This window comes from Oreochromis aureus, linkage group 3, assembly GCF_013358895.1.
Source record: "Oreochromis aureus strain Israel breed Guangdong linkage group 3, ZZ_aureus, whole genome shotgun sequence".
Classification (NCBI taxonomy): Eukaryota; Metazoa; Chordata; class Actinopteri; order Cichliformes; family Cichlidae; genus Oreochromis; species Oreochromis aureus.
In genome coordinates, this window is record NC_052944.1 from 79,464,116 (window position 1) to 79,476,808 (window position 12,693).

Here is a 12,693-nt window from a genome sequence, read left to right on the forward strand (position 1 = left end):
GTACTACTAATCCAAAATACTCAAAGCTTCATAGAACTGAAACAAACATTTATTTTTAGCTCCATTCTGCTGCTGATACATACTTTAGGTTTCTGAATATTAAACTTGTTGCTGCCTTTCATAGTGTGTAACTTGAAGGCCCTGAGTACTTTCTCCCACACTGAAAACACTGGGATTATAACATTATTTGAACATTACCTAATAAGACTGATTCAGGACAGACAGTTAGTTATGTTAAACTTTCCTAGCAGTCCTTCACAAACAGGGAACAGTCTGTCTATTCTCTCCATCTGTCAGCTGCTGCTGGCTCTTCCTCCTCCTCTTCCTCACACACTGCTGAGTTTGTCCTGGTGGATCATCAGGGGTGCAAAGCCTCACAGATGATGTGCAGCAGTGGGTCCCTCAGTCTGTCCTCACTCTGGACACTTGCAGTTGTCACACATGGAAATCAAATGTGTGATAAGCTGCAGGATTCAAACACAAGTGTAACTTATAAATACATGTTATAAACTTTTATTCCGCAATCAGAGAGAAAGAAACAGAGAGAGAGTGCAGGACAGACAGACAGGTGACAGTCTCAGGTGTACACACTGCTACAAAACAGCACAAGAGAAGGAGGATTTAGTGTTTGTGTTATTGACTATGTGCACGTTAGCATATGCTACTTCCGGTGCGGAAACTCCTGTGGGGAGCTTTGTTTCCGGTGTCCTATTCGCGCCCTGTTTACGGTCCAAAACAAGTTAAGCAAATGAATGAATCAAGCGGCGATTTACATTTCTATAGATGTTTTGGGCATTTAAACAAAATATATCTGTAAATGATGTTCATCGACTTGTCAGTATTTTTCCCCCGCGCCTCAGAGCAAAAGAGAAAAGGGATTCAAATGTTATATTTCTCAGCAGTCCCTCGTTTATTGCGGGTGTTATGTTCTAAAAATAACCAGCGATAGGTGAAATCAAGTAGCCAGTTTTATTTTTTGACGCGTGGACATCGTGGACATACAGTACTGCACTTCAGAGTCACACTGCTAGCGATCGATGCAGCGATTCTGTACTGTACAGGAGAGACGTCACGGAGGAGATCGTCTGCAGCGATCAGGACGCAGGACACAATGTGATGTAAAAAAAAAAAAAGCATGCAAACTTGCACTAAAAATCTGCGAAACAGCGAGGTGAAAGGTGAACTGCGTTAAAGCGAGGGACCACTGTAATTTTGAAGGTAAGTCACAACATACCCTTCGTAAATACTAATGTATAGAAACCCTTACCAGCAATCATTCATTTTTTGTGTGGTTTTTTTTCACGGTTTATTAACATGCTGTGTAGGTGTGTACTTGACTAGCTGATATCGACATAACGGGGAAACATGTGGTTTGACTATTCCTCACCTGTAGTTTGAATGTTGAACATTTGCCTGTTTAAATCATAAGACCAGTCACTATACAGAGATGTGCTTCTGAATGTGGATGATGTGTCTTCTGATTCTGTAATGCAGTTCTGCTTGTGTTGAGTGATGTAAACAACTGATCGATCTAAACTCTTTAAACGTCAAAATTGATCATTAGATTTTTTATGACACAACAGTGGTGAGTGTTCCCACCTTCTCCTCTTTGTAACTTAATGCGATCTTTCCGTTTTCGAGTTTTGGACATGATTTTGGAGTATATCTTCGCAGTAGCGATTGACCGCAAAGTAAAGCTACCGGAAATGTACAACCCCACATCCGGCCTCACATAGTCAATTACGAGTGCTAAACAAGAAGAGTTCCAGATGGTCCAGTGGACACATGTGTGACTCCTGTGATTAAAGCATCTTTCTTTCAGCTTAACGAGTGAACCGTCAGCTCGTTCAAACACACGTTAAAGTCCGTTTGGCTCGATAACATATATCGGCAATATAACACAGCTAACATTAACAGTGCAGTGAATCCTGCTTGTGCCGTCATATTCAGGACTGCAAATCGAGCAGCATCACTAACTTTCAGCCTGTTGTGTTTGTGGAATATGACTGACTTTAATTATCCACAAAATCATCACATTCTCTGTAAGATTAAGTTCGACTACTGAAATGCGTATATTTTAAAGTAAAGACTTTTAAACCAAGTTAGTACAAACATCACTAATGTCACATAATTTTGCCAACAGTAATGCTTTAATGTTCTTTGTTACTAAACATTTGCATATAAGTTACATAATATTCTGTACTTTTAAAAGTTTACTCTTCGGCCGCTCCGCTTCCACCGTTTTGTTCGGCAAAATTATCCACACCCACCGCCGCGCTATGAGTTGTGGGATATGTTGGGCCATGAAGTCTACACGGCCACATCCTTCAAATTCAGGGAAATAAAGGCCGCATTTCGAGCAGCCTTTGAATTGGGACAACCTTCGCCGCGTCGCTGTGATGTAATCGGCCTTAAAATGCGGCCTTTGAGGCTGCAGACCCTGAATTGGGATACAGCCTTACACTCGTCTCTCTGTAACGATGTGCCACAGAATGTCCGCCTGTTGAAACTACATTGTGCAGGAGATGAACTACAAAACAAACATCTTACTTCGTCACAATGTGTTTTAAGCCTGTTGTATAAACGAGAACAGCCTGTTAAAAATTTCTTTTTCATTACAACATTTGAATGTTAAAGAAGAAGGACCCTAAATACACATTTAGGGTCAGATTTACTAACATGTGCAGCAGCTCAAAGACGTCTTTTCGTGTTAACCCTTTAAGACCTACCATAGAACCAAATCCGCCAGAGCTTACTTTATATTTTTTACATGCTGTAGTGCCATTTTTGGGAGCATTTCAAGTTGCTATACATCAATACAACTGTTATAGCCCATATTTTAATAATATGTATGCATTAAGTCCATAGTAACTACATTAATTGCAAAAAAGTGCAATAAACTACAAAAAAATTGAAAATCGCTTTTGTTTTTTTTAACATGTATTTCTGCATAGAGAAATTTAAGAGGCTTATCCCTCAAAACTTTAAATACAAAAAAGTTGCAAAAAATAGTTTACAACAACAGGAAATTTATTTTGAGTGTCTTCATAGTTCTATTTTTGAGACACAACAATTTTTATATAGTGCAGGAAAAACAGAAAACAATCCTATAATGCAAATTTGCAAAAACAAAACAAAACAGCATGTGCATCAAAATAAACTATTTCCAGTAGTGCAATTTGAGTTCTAAGCATTCCAGAAACTATTCAGAAAAGCGTAAAGTCAAACATGACTTATAAAAACACCCATATAGGTTTTCAGGCCTACAAGTAAAAAACTACATTTTCCGAAAATGACGTCACTTCCGGTTTCGGACAAGAAATGGCGGACATGCGATAGTTCGCGCTGATGTCTGTTTCAGTGTGGGAAGTGTTACGAACAGCTGATCGGATCAACAAGGCGTGTTTTTGGAATATTATGTTTTTGTTCCTGCAAGCGCTTCTTATGCAATTTTTGCAAAGCTATATGTGGTAGTGATGGTGAGATGAAGCCTCGTGATGAAGTGAAGCTTTCCATCCAACTGGTCGACTCATGGTTCAAAGCATTGTGATGATTCATTTGCTCTACTGCGCCATCACAGGGGACGATTCAAGTGAAACAGGCTCTGTGATTATAATGATGTGTAAACCTCTAAACTGATTAAATAAATAAATTGTTTTCTTGGTTATTTATCCCAAGTATTGTCTCAGTATGTGTGATACAAAAGAGAAAGTGGAAACTATCAGGACAGAGTTTTGGTATGATTGTGTAACTGTTAGCCTCAGACAGTCAGTCAATAGTATAATTCAGATAGAAGATCAGTACATTTACATATTTTTAGAACTATAAAAGGAAAGCTGACACTTTCGAGACTTTATCTAATCTGTAAGCATCACAGCAGATGCCAACGTAGTCAACGTAGCTGAGGCTAAAACAGAAAAATGTAAATGTAGGCTGACATATTTCCATTTCCATCAGCTCAGTGGAGCAAAGAAAAACCCCTAAATGAGAGATGCCTTCCTTATTTTAGTCAGAAATATAAAATCGGTTTATTTTTCTTTTTATCATATTCATCAAGGCTTATGGGTTTTCTCTCTCTACATTACGTTTCATAGGTTCACAGAATAAAACATCATGATTTATGAGCTCTTCACATGTTTAACTTTTAAAAGGTCCTAATTATAAGTTAAAGTTCACACTTTCATAAATTCAGCTTAAATCAATGTATTCGGTTGCTGATAATATTTTCTTTTGGTGGACTGTAGATCTCAGCACTTTATTAAATAAATAAATTACATGAATACATAAACCTCATTAAGCACCAAATTGTGTAGTGTGTATTGTGTAATTATTTGGACGTATTTTTCCTGAGTGGCTCTTGTGCATGTATTTTTTGCTTTCTCTCTGTGGTTTAGGTTTGGTTGAGCAGACAAGGCTCCATCTTTGGGTGAAGCTGCTATCATCTGCTCTTTGGTCCATGCACTTGTTGCTCATTCATTAACCACCCCACAAGGACGCAGCTTGTGCATAAAGTCTGCATATCTAGTGCAGTAATCAGGCTCCTCAATGCATGTGTTTATATACTTTTTTCCAATGACGTCTCTCTGGCTTTCCAATGTTCTCTGTGTGGCTGAGGAGCTGTCCCAAGCCATGGATCTACTTACCTGCCAAAGCCAAGCTTTAAATTACAAGATGTCTCCCCTGAAACATTGTCTACCTCTGCCAACTGCCTACCCTGCTTCCTATGACCTCCAGCACCTACTGAGAGTGAAACTGTTCCCACTACCCTCACAAAAAAGCTAGTTTCTTTTTAAGAGTTTATAAATGTACATTTCCTTTACACCCTGGGAGATAATATAATATGAAACACGCACACACACACGCGCGCGCGCGCGCACACACACACACACACACACACACACACACACACACACACACACACCAGGTAACAAACACTACAGGACCAGTTTGACCAGAAGATTGGAAGACACACATGCCTCTTTTCCACCCACACAGAGCTGCTGAGGATCCAGTTTTCTCACATACTTCAAAAGCCTTAAGAAAAGATAGAAGAGATTATTATCCAGCATTAGTATCTGAATCTGGAATCATTTCTATGGAAACTAGACTTTCAGCTTAATTTAAACCTTAAATGTAATCTCAGGTAGTCAGGTTTAAACTCAGGTTCAGTTATTCACTGAAAATCCCGACAGACTCAGACATTTAGAACAAACTAAGACCATCGGTGCTGGAGGAAATGTCTGCTGTGGCTGCATCACTCTGCTCAACTTGGCTGTTATTCAGTCTCAGCTGACTGCAGGTTTCCCCAATTCTTATAAACAGTACATTTGCATAATGACTGAAACCAGCCCACTGAAGGAACAATGGGATGTGAGGTCAGTTCCTTAATCATAATTATGCAAAATTCTTATGATCATTGATCAACAACCACTGACCAAAACCCACTGATCAAAGACCACCAGCATTTCCATTTGCCAGAGCTCTCACATACAGTAATGAGTAGAGTAATGATGTAGTAATGATGAGACATTCTTTCAATATACCATCAACTACATACTTCTAAACACAAATGATTACATACAGCATTCTACCATAAGTAAACTTATATAATTAAAAGATTATACTGACTACTAAGTATAAAAGATTATATTGACATTATATTGACAGAGCACAAACTGGATCACATCTTGGAGAAGCTCACTGCAGTTGTGAGTTCTCAGAATCTGCTCTTTGAGCACAAGAATGACAACATCACGGAGCGTAAGGTTGATAACATCATGGAGAAGCTCACGGCTCTCCAACGGGAGATTGAGAGACCAGTCTCGGACTGTTAGAACAGCTTTGAAATTCATATGAGTTGTTCGCACTAAAGTAAAAACCACCATCACTTCATGCGGATACCCCTCCGGCGCCAGCTGCTGTCTCAAGGCTGGAGCTGAACAACAACACCCTGATAACGACTGTGTTTAGACTGTACCTTCCCATTCTATGCAAGGCCACCTGGGTTGGCTGGAAGACTGTTTACTTAGCTTGGCAGGGAGAAGGACACTGTCTCAGCTGAACTCTGGACACATACACACACAAAGACGCACACAGACATATATACACAAGCAGACATACACTCATCCCCCCTCCAAAAGCCTTCGACGCTTATCCCCCTCCGCTGCTGACGGTGGATCATGGAGACCAGCGCTTATGCTGCAGGCCCGGATGTACTGTCTACACTGGCTGTTTCTCACCCTTTACCCACCCTTGTTGCTTGTCATGTGTTTCTTTGGTGTATAAAGAGTTTTTTCATGTGCTATGTGCAGAGGTGTTTTTTTCTGTTCTCAAACTGATCTCCCTGTTGGAGCTCAGTCTGGGGGGTTATTTTTTTCCCCTTATCTTTCCTCATGTTGTGTTTTTCCATTGTTATACCCCTCTGACCTGTCTTCCCCATGTGATGTTTTATGTAATGAAGGTATGGTCGAAAGGGTAAGACGGCACTGGCACGGCTGGCAGCCTTAACCCAATTGCCATCGGGATGAACAAAGTACAATCAATCAATCAATCAATCAAATTGAAAGATGGTGAAATTAAATTAATTAAAAATTATGTGTGTTTGTTTCATTTATGTAACCATGATAATCATAAAGAGGTTATATCAGATTACCCTGAAATTTCTTCAATCTGCCTTTGATGTCGTTCAGTCTCATTTTACTCAAGTTAAATTGATGTTTAATCCAGAGAAATCCAAGTTCATGTTATTCTCAAAAGAGTTATTAGCTACATCTGCTAAGATTAAAACTATCTAAGGAACTGAAATTGAAATGGTCACATCTTACAAGTATCTAGGGATCATTATACAGGTCCTTCTCAAAAAATTAGCATATTGTGATAAAGTTCATTATTTCCTGCAATGTACTGATAAACATTAGACTTTCATATATTTTAGATTCATTACACACAACTAAAGTAGTTCAAGCCTTTCATTGTTTTAATATTGATGATTTTGGCATACATAACTCGTGAAAACCCAAAATTCCTGTCTCAAAAAATTAGCATATTTCATCGGACCAATAAAAGAAAAGTGTTTTTAATACAAAAAAAAGTCAACCTTCAAATAATTATGTTCAGTTATGCACTCAATACTTGGTCGGGAATCCTTTTGCAGAAATGACTGCTTCAATGCGGCGTGGCATGGAGGCAATCAGCCTGTGGCGCTGCTGAGGTGTTATGGAGGCCCAGGATGCTTCGATAGCGGCCTTAAGCTCATCCAGAGTGTTGGGTCTTGCGTCTCTCAACTTTCTCTTCACAATATCCCACAGATTCTCTATGGGGTTCAGGTCAGGAGAGTTGGCAGGTCAATTGAGCACAGTAATACCATGGTCAGTAAACCATTTACCAGTGGTTTTGGCACTGTGAGCAGGTGCCAGGTCGTGCTGAAAAATGAAATCTTCATCTCCATAAAGCTTTTCAGCAGATGGAAGCATGAAGTGCTCCAAAATCTCCTGATAGCTAGCTGCATTGACCCTGCCCTTGATAAAACACAGTGGACCAACACCGGCAGCTGACATGGCACCCCAGACCATCACTGACTGTGGGTACTTGACACTGGACTTCAGGCATTTTGGCATTTCCCTCTCCCCAGTCTTCCTCCAGACTCTGCATGCAAAAGTTGCTTTCATCCGAAAAAAGTACTTTGGACCACTGAGCAACAGTCCAGTGCTGCTTCTCTGTAGCCCAGGTCAGGCGCTTCTGCTGCTGTTTCTGGTTCATAAGTGGCTTGACCTGGGGAATGCGGCACCTGTAGCCCATTTCCTGCACACGCCTGTACACGGTAGCTCTGGATGTTTCTACTCCAGACTCAGTCCACTGCTTCCGCAGGTCCCCTAAGGTCTGGAATCGGTTCTTCTCCACAATCTTCCTCAGGGTCCGGTCACCTCTTCTCGTTGTGCAGCGTTTTCTGCCACACTTTTTCCTTCCCACAGACTTCCCACTGAGGTGCCTTGATACAGCACTCTGGGAACAGCCTATTCATTCAGAAATTTCTTTCTGTGTCTTACCCTCTTGCTTGAAGGTGTCAATGATGGCCTTCTGGACCGCAGTCAGGTCGGCAGTCTTACCCATGATTGCGGTTTTGAGTAATGAACCAGGCTGGGACTTTTTAAAAGCCTCAGGAATCTTTTGCAGGTGTTTAGAGTTAATTCGTTGATTCAGATGGTTAGATTAGTAGCTAGTTTAGTGAACCTTTTCATGATATGCTAATTTTTTGAAACAGGAATTTTGGGTTTTCATGAGTTATGTATGCCAAAATCATCAATATTAAAACAATGAAAGGCTTGAACTACTTCAGTTGTGTGTAATGAATCTAAAATATATGAAATTCTAAGGTTTATCAGTACATTACAGGAAATAATGAACTTTATCACAATATGCTAATTTTTTGAGAAGGACCTGTAAATCAGAATTTGTCATTTAAAATTCACATTCAGAGCCTTGTGTCTAAGTTGAAACTAAAACTAAGTTACTTTTTTAGAACTCAATCCTGTTTCTCCCCCCAAGTGAGAAAACGCTTGATTCATGGAACTTTTTTACTTCTTTACCTTTATTGGATTACGGTAAACTGCTTTTTATGAATGCACCTGCCCACTACCTAAAGAGGTTGGATACCGTCTACCATTGTGCTTTACATTTTATTACTGGCTTTGGAAATCGTCTACATCATTGTTCTTTGTATGCTGCTGCTAAATGTTCATCTTTGTATATTCGCAGACTTTCCCATGTGTTGATCTTTATCTGGTTCCCTCTTATTTATATGTTTATATGTGTAAAACCCACAACCAACACAGCCTTTGTTCTCACAATATCACACAACTGATTGCCCCAAAAATCAGAACAGAATTAGGAAAAAAGGCTTTTAAATACGCTGCCCCTGTTTCCTGGAATTATCTGCCGAAGGAACTGAAATTATTAGAATTGGTTACCTTGGGGGAGTTTAAGTCCATCTTAAAGGAACAAGAGAATAAGTCTTTTACTCAGTGTGATTGTTGTCACCCTTAATTGATCTCTTATTGTATATTTTTAATATGTTTGCAAGGGATATTGAATTTGTTTTAAATGTTATGTATTTATGTGGTACATGTGTTTTGACTTTTGTTGCCATGATGACAGGTCTCTCTTGGAAATACGATTTTCAATCTCAATGAGATTTTTACATGGAAATAAAAGACTAATAAAAATAAAAAATAGTATGCTGCTATTAAGAGGTCAACGCAGCAATGCAACGAATGACAGTTTTCTTCAAATTTCCATAATAAGGTGACTTTCTCTCATAAAAGACGTTCAACATATATTTCATTGCCCATTTCCATATTCTGTATTTATATATGTGTATATATGTATGCTATTTATGCTTACTTTCATATTCTTTTTTCCAATTTTTATATTCTTATTTCTTTACTATAAAAAATTTATGTAGGTGTTCTTAGAGGAGGTTAGAGGAACCTAACCATGGAATTATTTTTAAAAAATCTATTTGCATTATTTCACATGCAATAATTTCTTGGAAAGAAATGATCGTTGTGTATGTTTTCATGCCAGAAGAACTCACTCATGAACACTGGATAACATTTAGTTTTTCAATATTGTATTCGCAAGAATTTAGCCCCACCCGTCAGATTTAAAAATGTATTTTGGAAAACTTAAAGTTGTATCACTTTCATTGAGTTTCATTTCGTAACAGATGTATGGAGTTTTGACAAAGCAGTGTAGTTCACAGAAATTGATCCCCAATATCTAAATATGATTTACTGAACTGGCGTGAAATACACAGTGTGCGTCAAACATTAACCCCAGGAGTAATTCAAAGCCAGAACATGTGCTGTTTTATGTGAAAACTGGGAGGACTCTTTAAAGTGCTCCTGTGTAGGGATGGGTACCGGTGTCCGGTGCTCGTTCTGACATAAACGGTAGTAACCAGACCGAAAAGCAGCGCACATTTCGGTGCTTTATTTTGGTGCTTTTTTTTTCTTTCCGAGATGTCATACACTTCAGATTCTAGCCAATCATTTTACCTTTGCAAGGATAGTAGGCGGGCCCAGGTAGGTACATTCTTTTAGAGCAGAGCTACAGATTAAAAATACCGAAGGCGAAGCGGTCAAAAGTCTGGCTGTACTTCACAGCAAAAGATGCAAACTCAGCAGCCTGCAACAAGTGCTTTAAGCTGATACTGTGATACTGTCAAAGGAGGTAACACCTCAAATCTGATGAAACACCTGGTGGCGCATAGCGTTTTTTTAAAAAGCTGAGACATGCACAGTATTTGATAGCTTGCTGCAAGACCTCACACCGAGCTTATCTACTGCGGGTGTGGTGCCTGTTATCGGACCTGGAGTTAGCAACATCCCCCAAAAACCCGAAGAGGAGAGTCTTGGCCCCTAGCCCTGCCAGTGTAGCAGAAATGATGACGGATGATGATGGCAGCAGCAGCCGTTCTTCTCTGCGTGAGTAGCTTAATGTTGTTTGTGTGTAATTTACGTTGAGTACGCTAACCACGTTATTACATTAATGCATGTAAGGTGAACTAGCAAACAGTCGTAGTTACATGTGGCTGTCTTCTTGTTTGATGGCAGATACTAACTTCACCCTGGCCAAAAAGGCTAAAATGACCCCCCCAAAAAAGTGAAAAACATCTAAACATGAGAGGTTTTTGGACAAATTTGTGATTTTTGTTCATTGCTTAAGCACTGCTTCCAGCCAAGAGTGATACCATATATGCCCTATAGCTGCAGAAAAGGCTAACATAGTCATCTTTTTACAACCTCGTCACCAATCACTAAGTAGACTGAATTGTCTGACCCTGAAACCAGAAGAGGATCTTTCTCTCTCTTTAGATTCATTGTGATCCAGTGATTTCAGTCCTGCATGATCAGGCTGATGTTTGCACAGAGCAGATAATGAAGTGAATGTTTTTGCACATTGGTAACAGTGAAACAGTTTATTTACAGTGTGGAATCGTTTGTGTTCGGAGTATGAACTGAGATTCCTGAAGCTCTTGTCACACTGGTCACAGCTGAAGTTCACTTCCATGTGCGTATGTTCATGTTTGTTATGATGACCTGATTGTGAGAAGCTTTTGTCACAGTGTCTGCACTTGTATGGTGTCTCTCCTGTGTGGATTCCCGTATGCTTTTTCTTTAAGCTCACGTGCAGTGGTGAAGGATGACCCACACTGGTCATATATGTACTTCTTGACCCCACTTTGGAAGAGTTCATGTATTTTTAATGTACTTGGTGTGTGGAAGCCTCTCCCACATTCTTTGCAGTAGTTCATTTTGCCTCCAGTGTGTCTACGTTGATGTGGTTTTAGGTCCCGTTCATGATTGAAGGTTTTTCCACAAAGGTCAAAGAGAAACTCTTTCCCACCACCACAGTGACAACAGGGTTGAGAAATGGATCCATGTGCTTTGCTCCGCTTCTAAACAAAGACATTATAAATCAGGGAATTCCTTCAACGTTTTTATCCTGAACGTCGCCTGAAATAAAGAGCATCTCTGCCAACGTCCAATTACGTTTTACTGTTTACATTATAACACTCAGCTTACTGAGCGAAAATGAGTCTTCATTTTTCCAAACAGTTCATTCAGTATAACTCCATAAGTTTACTGATCAGACTTTTTCCAAACAATCAGGTTAAAATTACAAGATAAAGATAAATACATCCTCACAGTAACTGCACTTCTAGAGTTACTTTCTGGTGTGGATCTGTTGGTGTTTTTTCAGCTGATGTGGAGCTTTAAAAGTCTTCTCACACAGGTCACATTTATAAGGTCTCTCCTCAGTGTGGCTAAACATGTGTTGTTGTAACTGTGAATCTGTTGTAAATGGTTTCCCACACTGATCACAGCAGTAAACATCATTTCCAGTGTGAATCCGCAGGTGAATATTTCGGTAGTGTTTGTTGCTGAAACTTTTTCCACAAAAGTCGCAGCTGTACGCCTTAATTCCAGAGTGGGTAACTAGATGCCTCTGTAAGTCGCTATTTAGAGCAAAAGCCTTACCACACAATTCACAGCTGTAAGATTTAACTCCACTGTGGATGAGTTGGTGTTTTCTTAAGGTTTGAGCCTGGGTAAAAGACTTTCCACACAACTCACAGCTGTAAGGTTTAAATCCACTGTGGATGAGTTGGTGTCTTTTTAAGTTTCCAGCCCGGGTAAAAGACTTTCCACACAACTCACAGCTGTAAGGTTTAAATCCACTGTGGATGAGTTGGTGTGTTTTTAAGCCTCCAGCCTCGGTAAAAGACTTTCCACACAATTTACAGCTGTAAGGTTTAACTCCACTGTGGATGAGTTGGTGTTTTTTCAAGTGTCCAACCTGTGTAAATGACTTTCCACACACATTACAGCTGTAAGGTTTAACTCCACTGTGGATGAGTTGGTGTTTTTTCAAGTGTCCAGCCTGGGTAAAAGACTTTCCACACAAGTCACAGCTGTAAGGTTTAACTCCACTGTGGATGAGTTGGTGTTTTTTCAAGTGTCCAGCCTCGGTAAAAGACTTTCCACACAAGTCACAGCTGTAAGGTTTAACTCCACTGTGGATGAGTTGGTGTTTTTTCAAGTGTCCAGCCTGGGTAAAAGACTTTCCACACAAGTCACAGCTGTAAGGTTTAACTCCACTGTGGATGAGTTGGTGTGTTTTTAGGCTTCC

At 39.7% G+C, this 12,693-nt stretch overlaps 1 protein-coding gene across 1 annotated transcript; it reads right to left on the reverse strand.

Moving 5' to 3' along the window:
- Positions 1–12,186: 12,186 nt before the first annotated feature.
- On the reverse strand, positions 12,187–12,687 carry LOC120437647 (zinc finger and SCAN domain-containing protein 22-like; the record flags this gene model as incomplete). The annotated part of the gene is made up of 1 exon (XM_039608177.1): positions 12,187–12,687. A coding segment is annotated over one exon (501 nt), but the record flags the coding sequence as incomplete, so codon positions are not given.
- Positions 12,688–12,693: the final 6 nt, after the last annotated feature.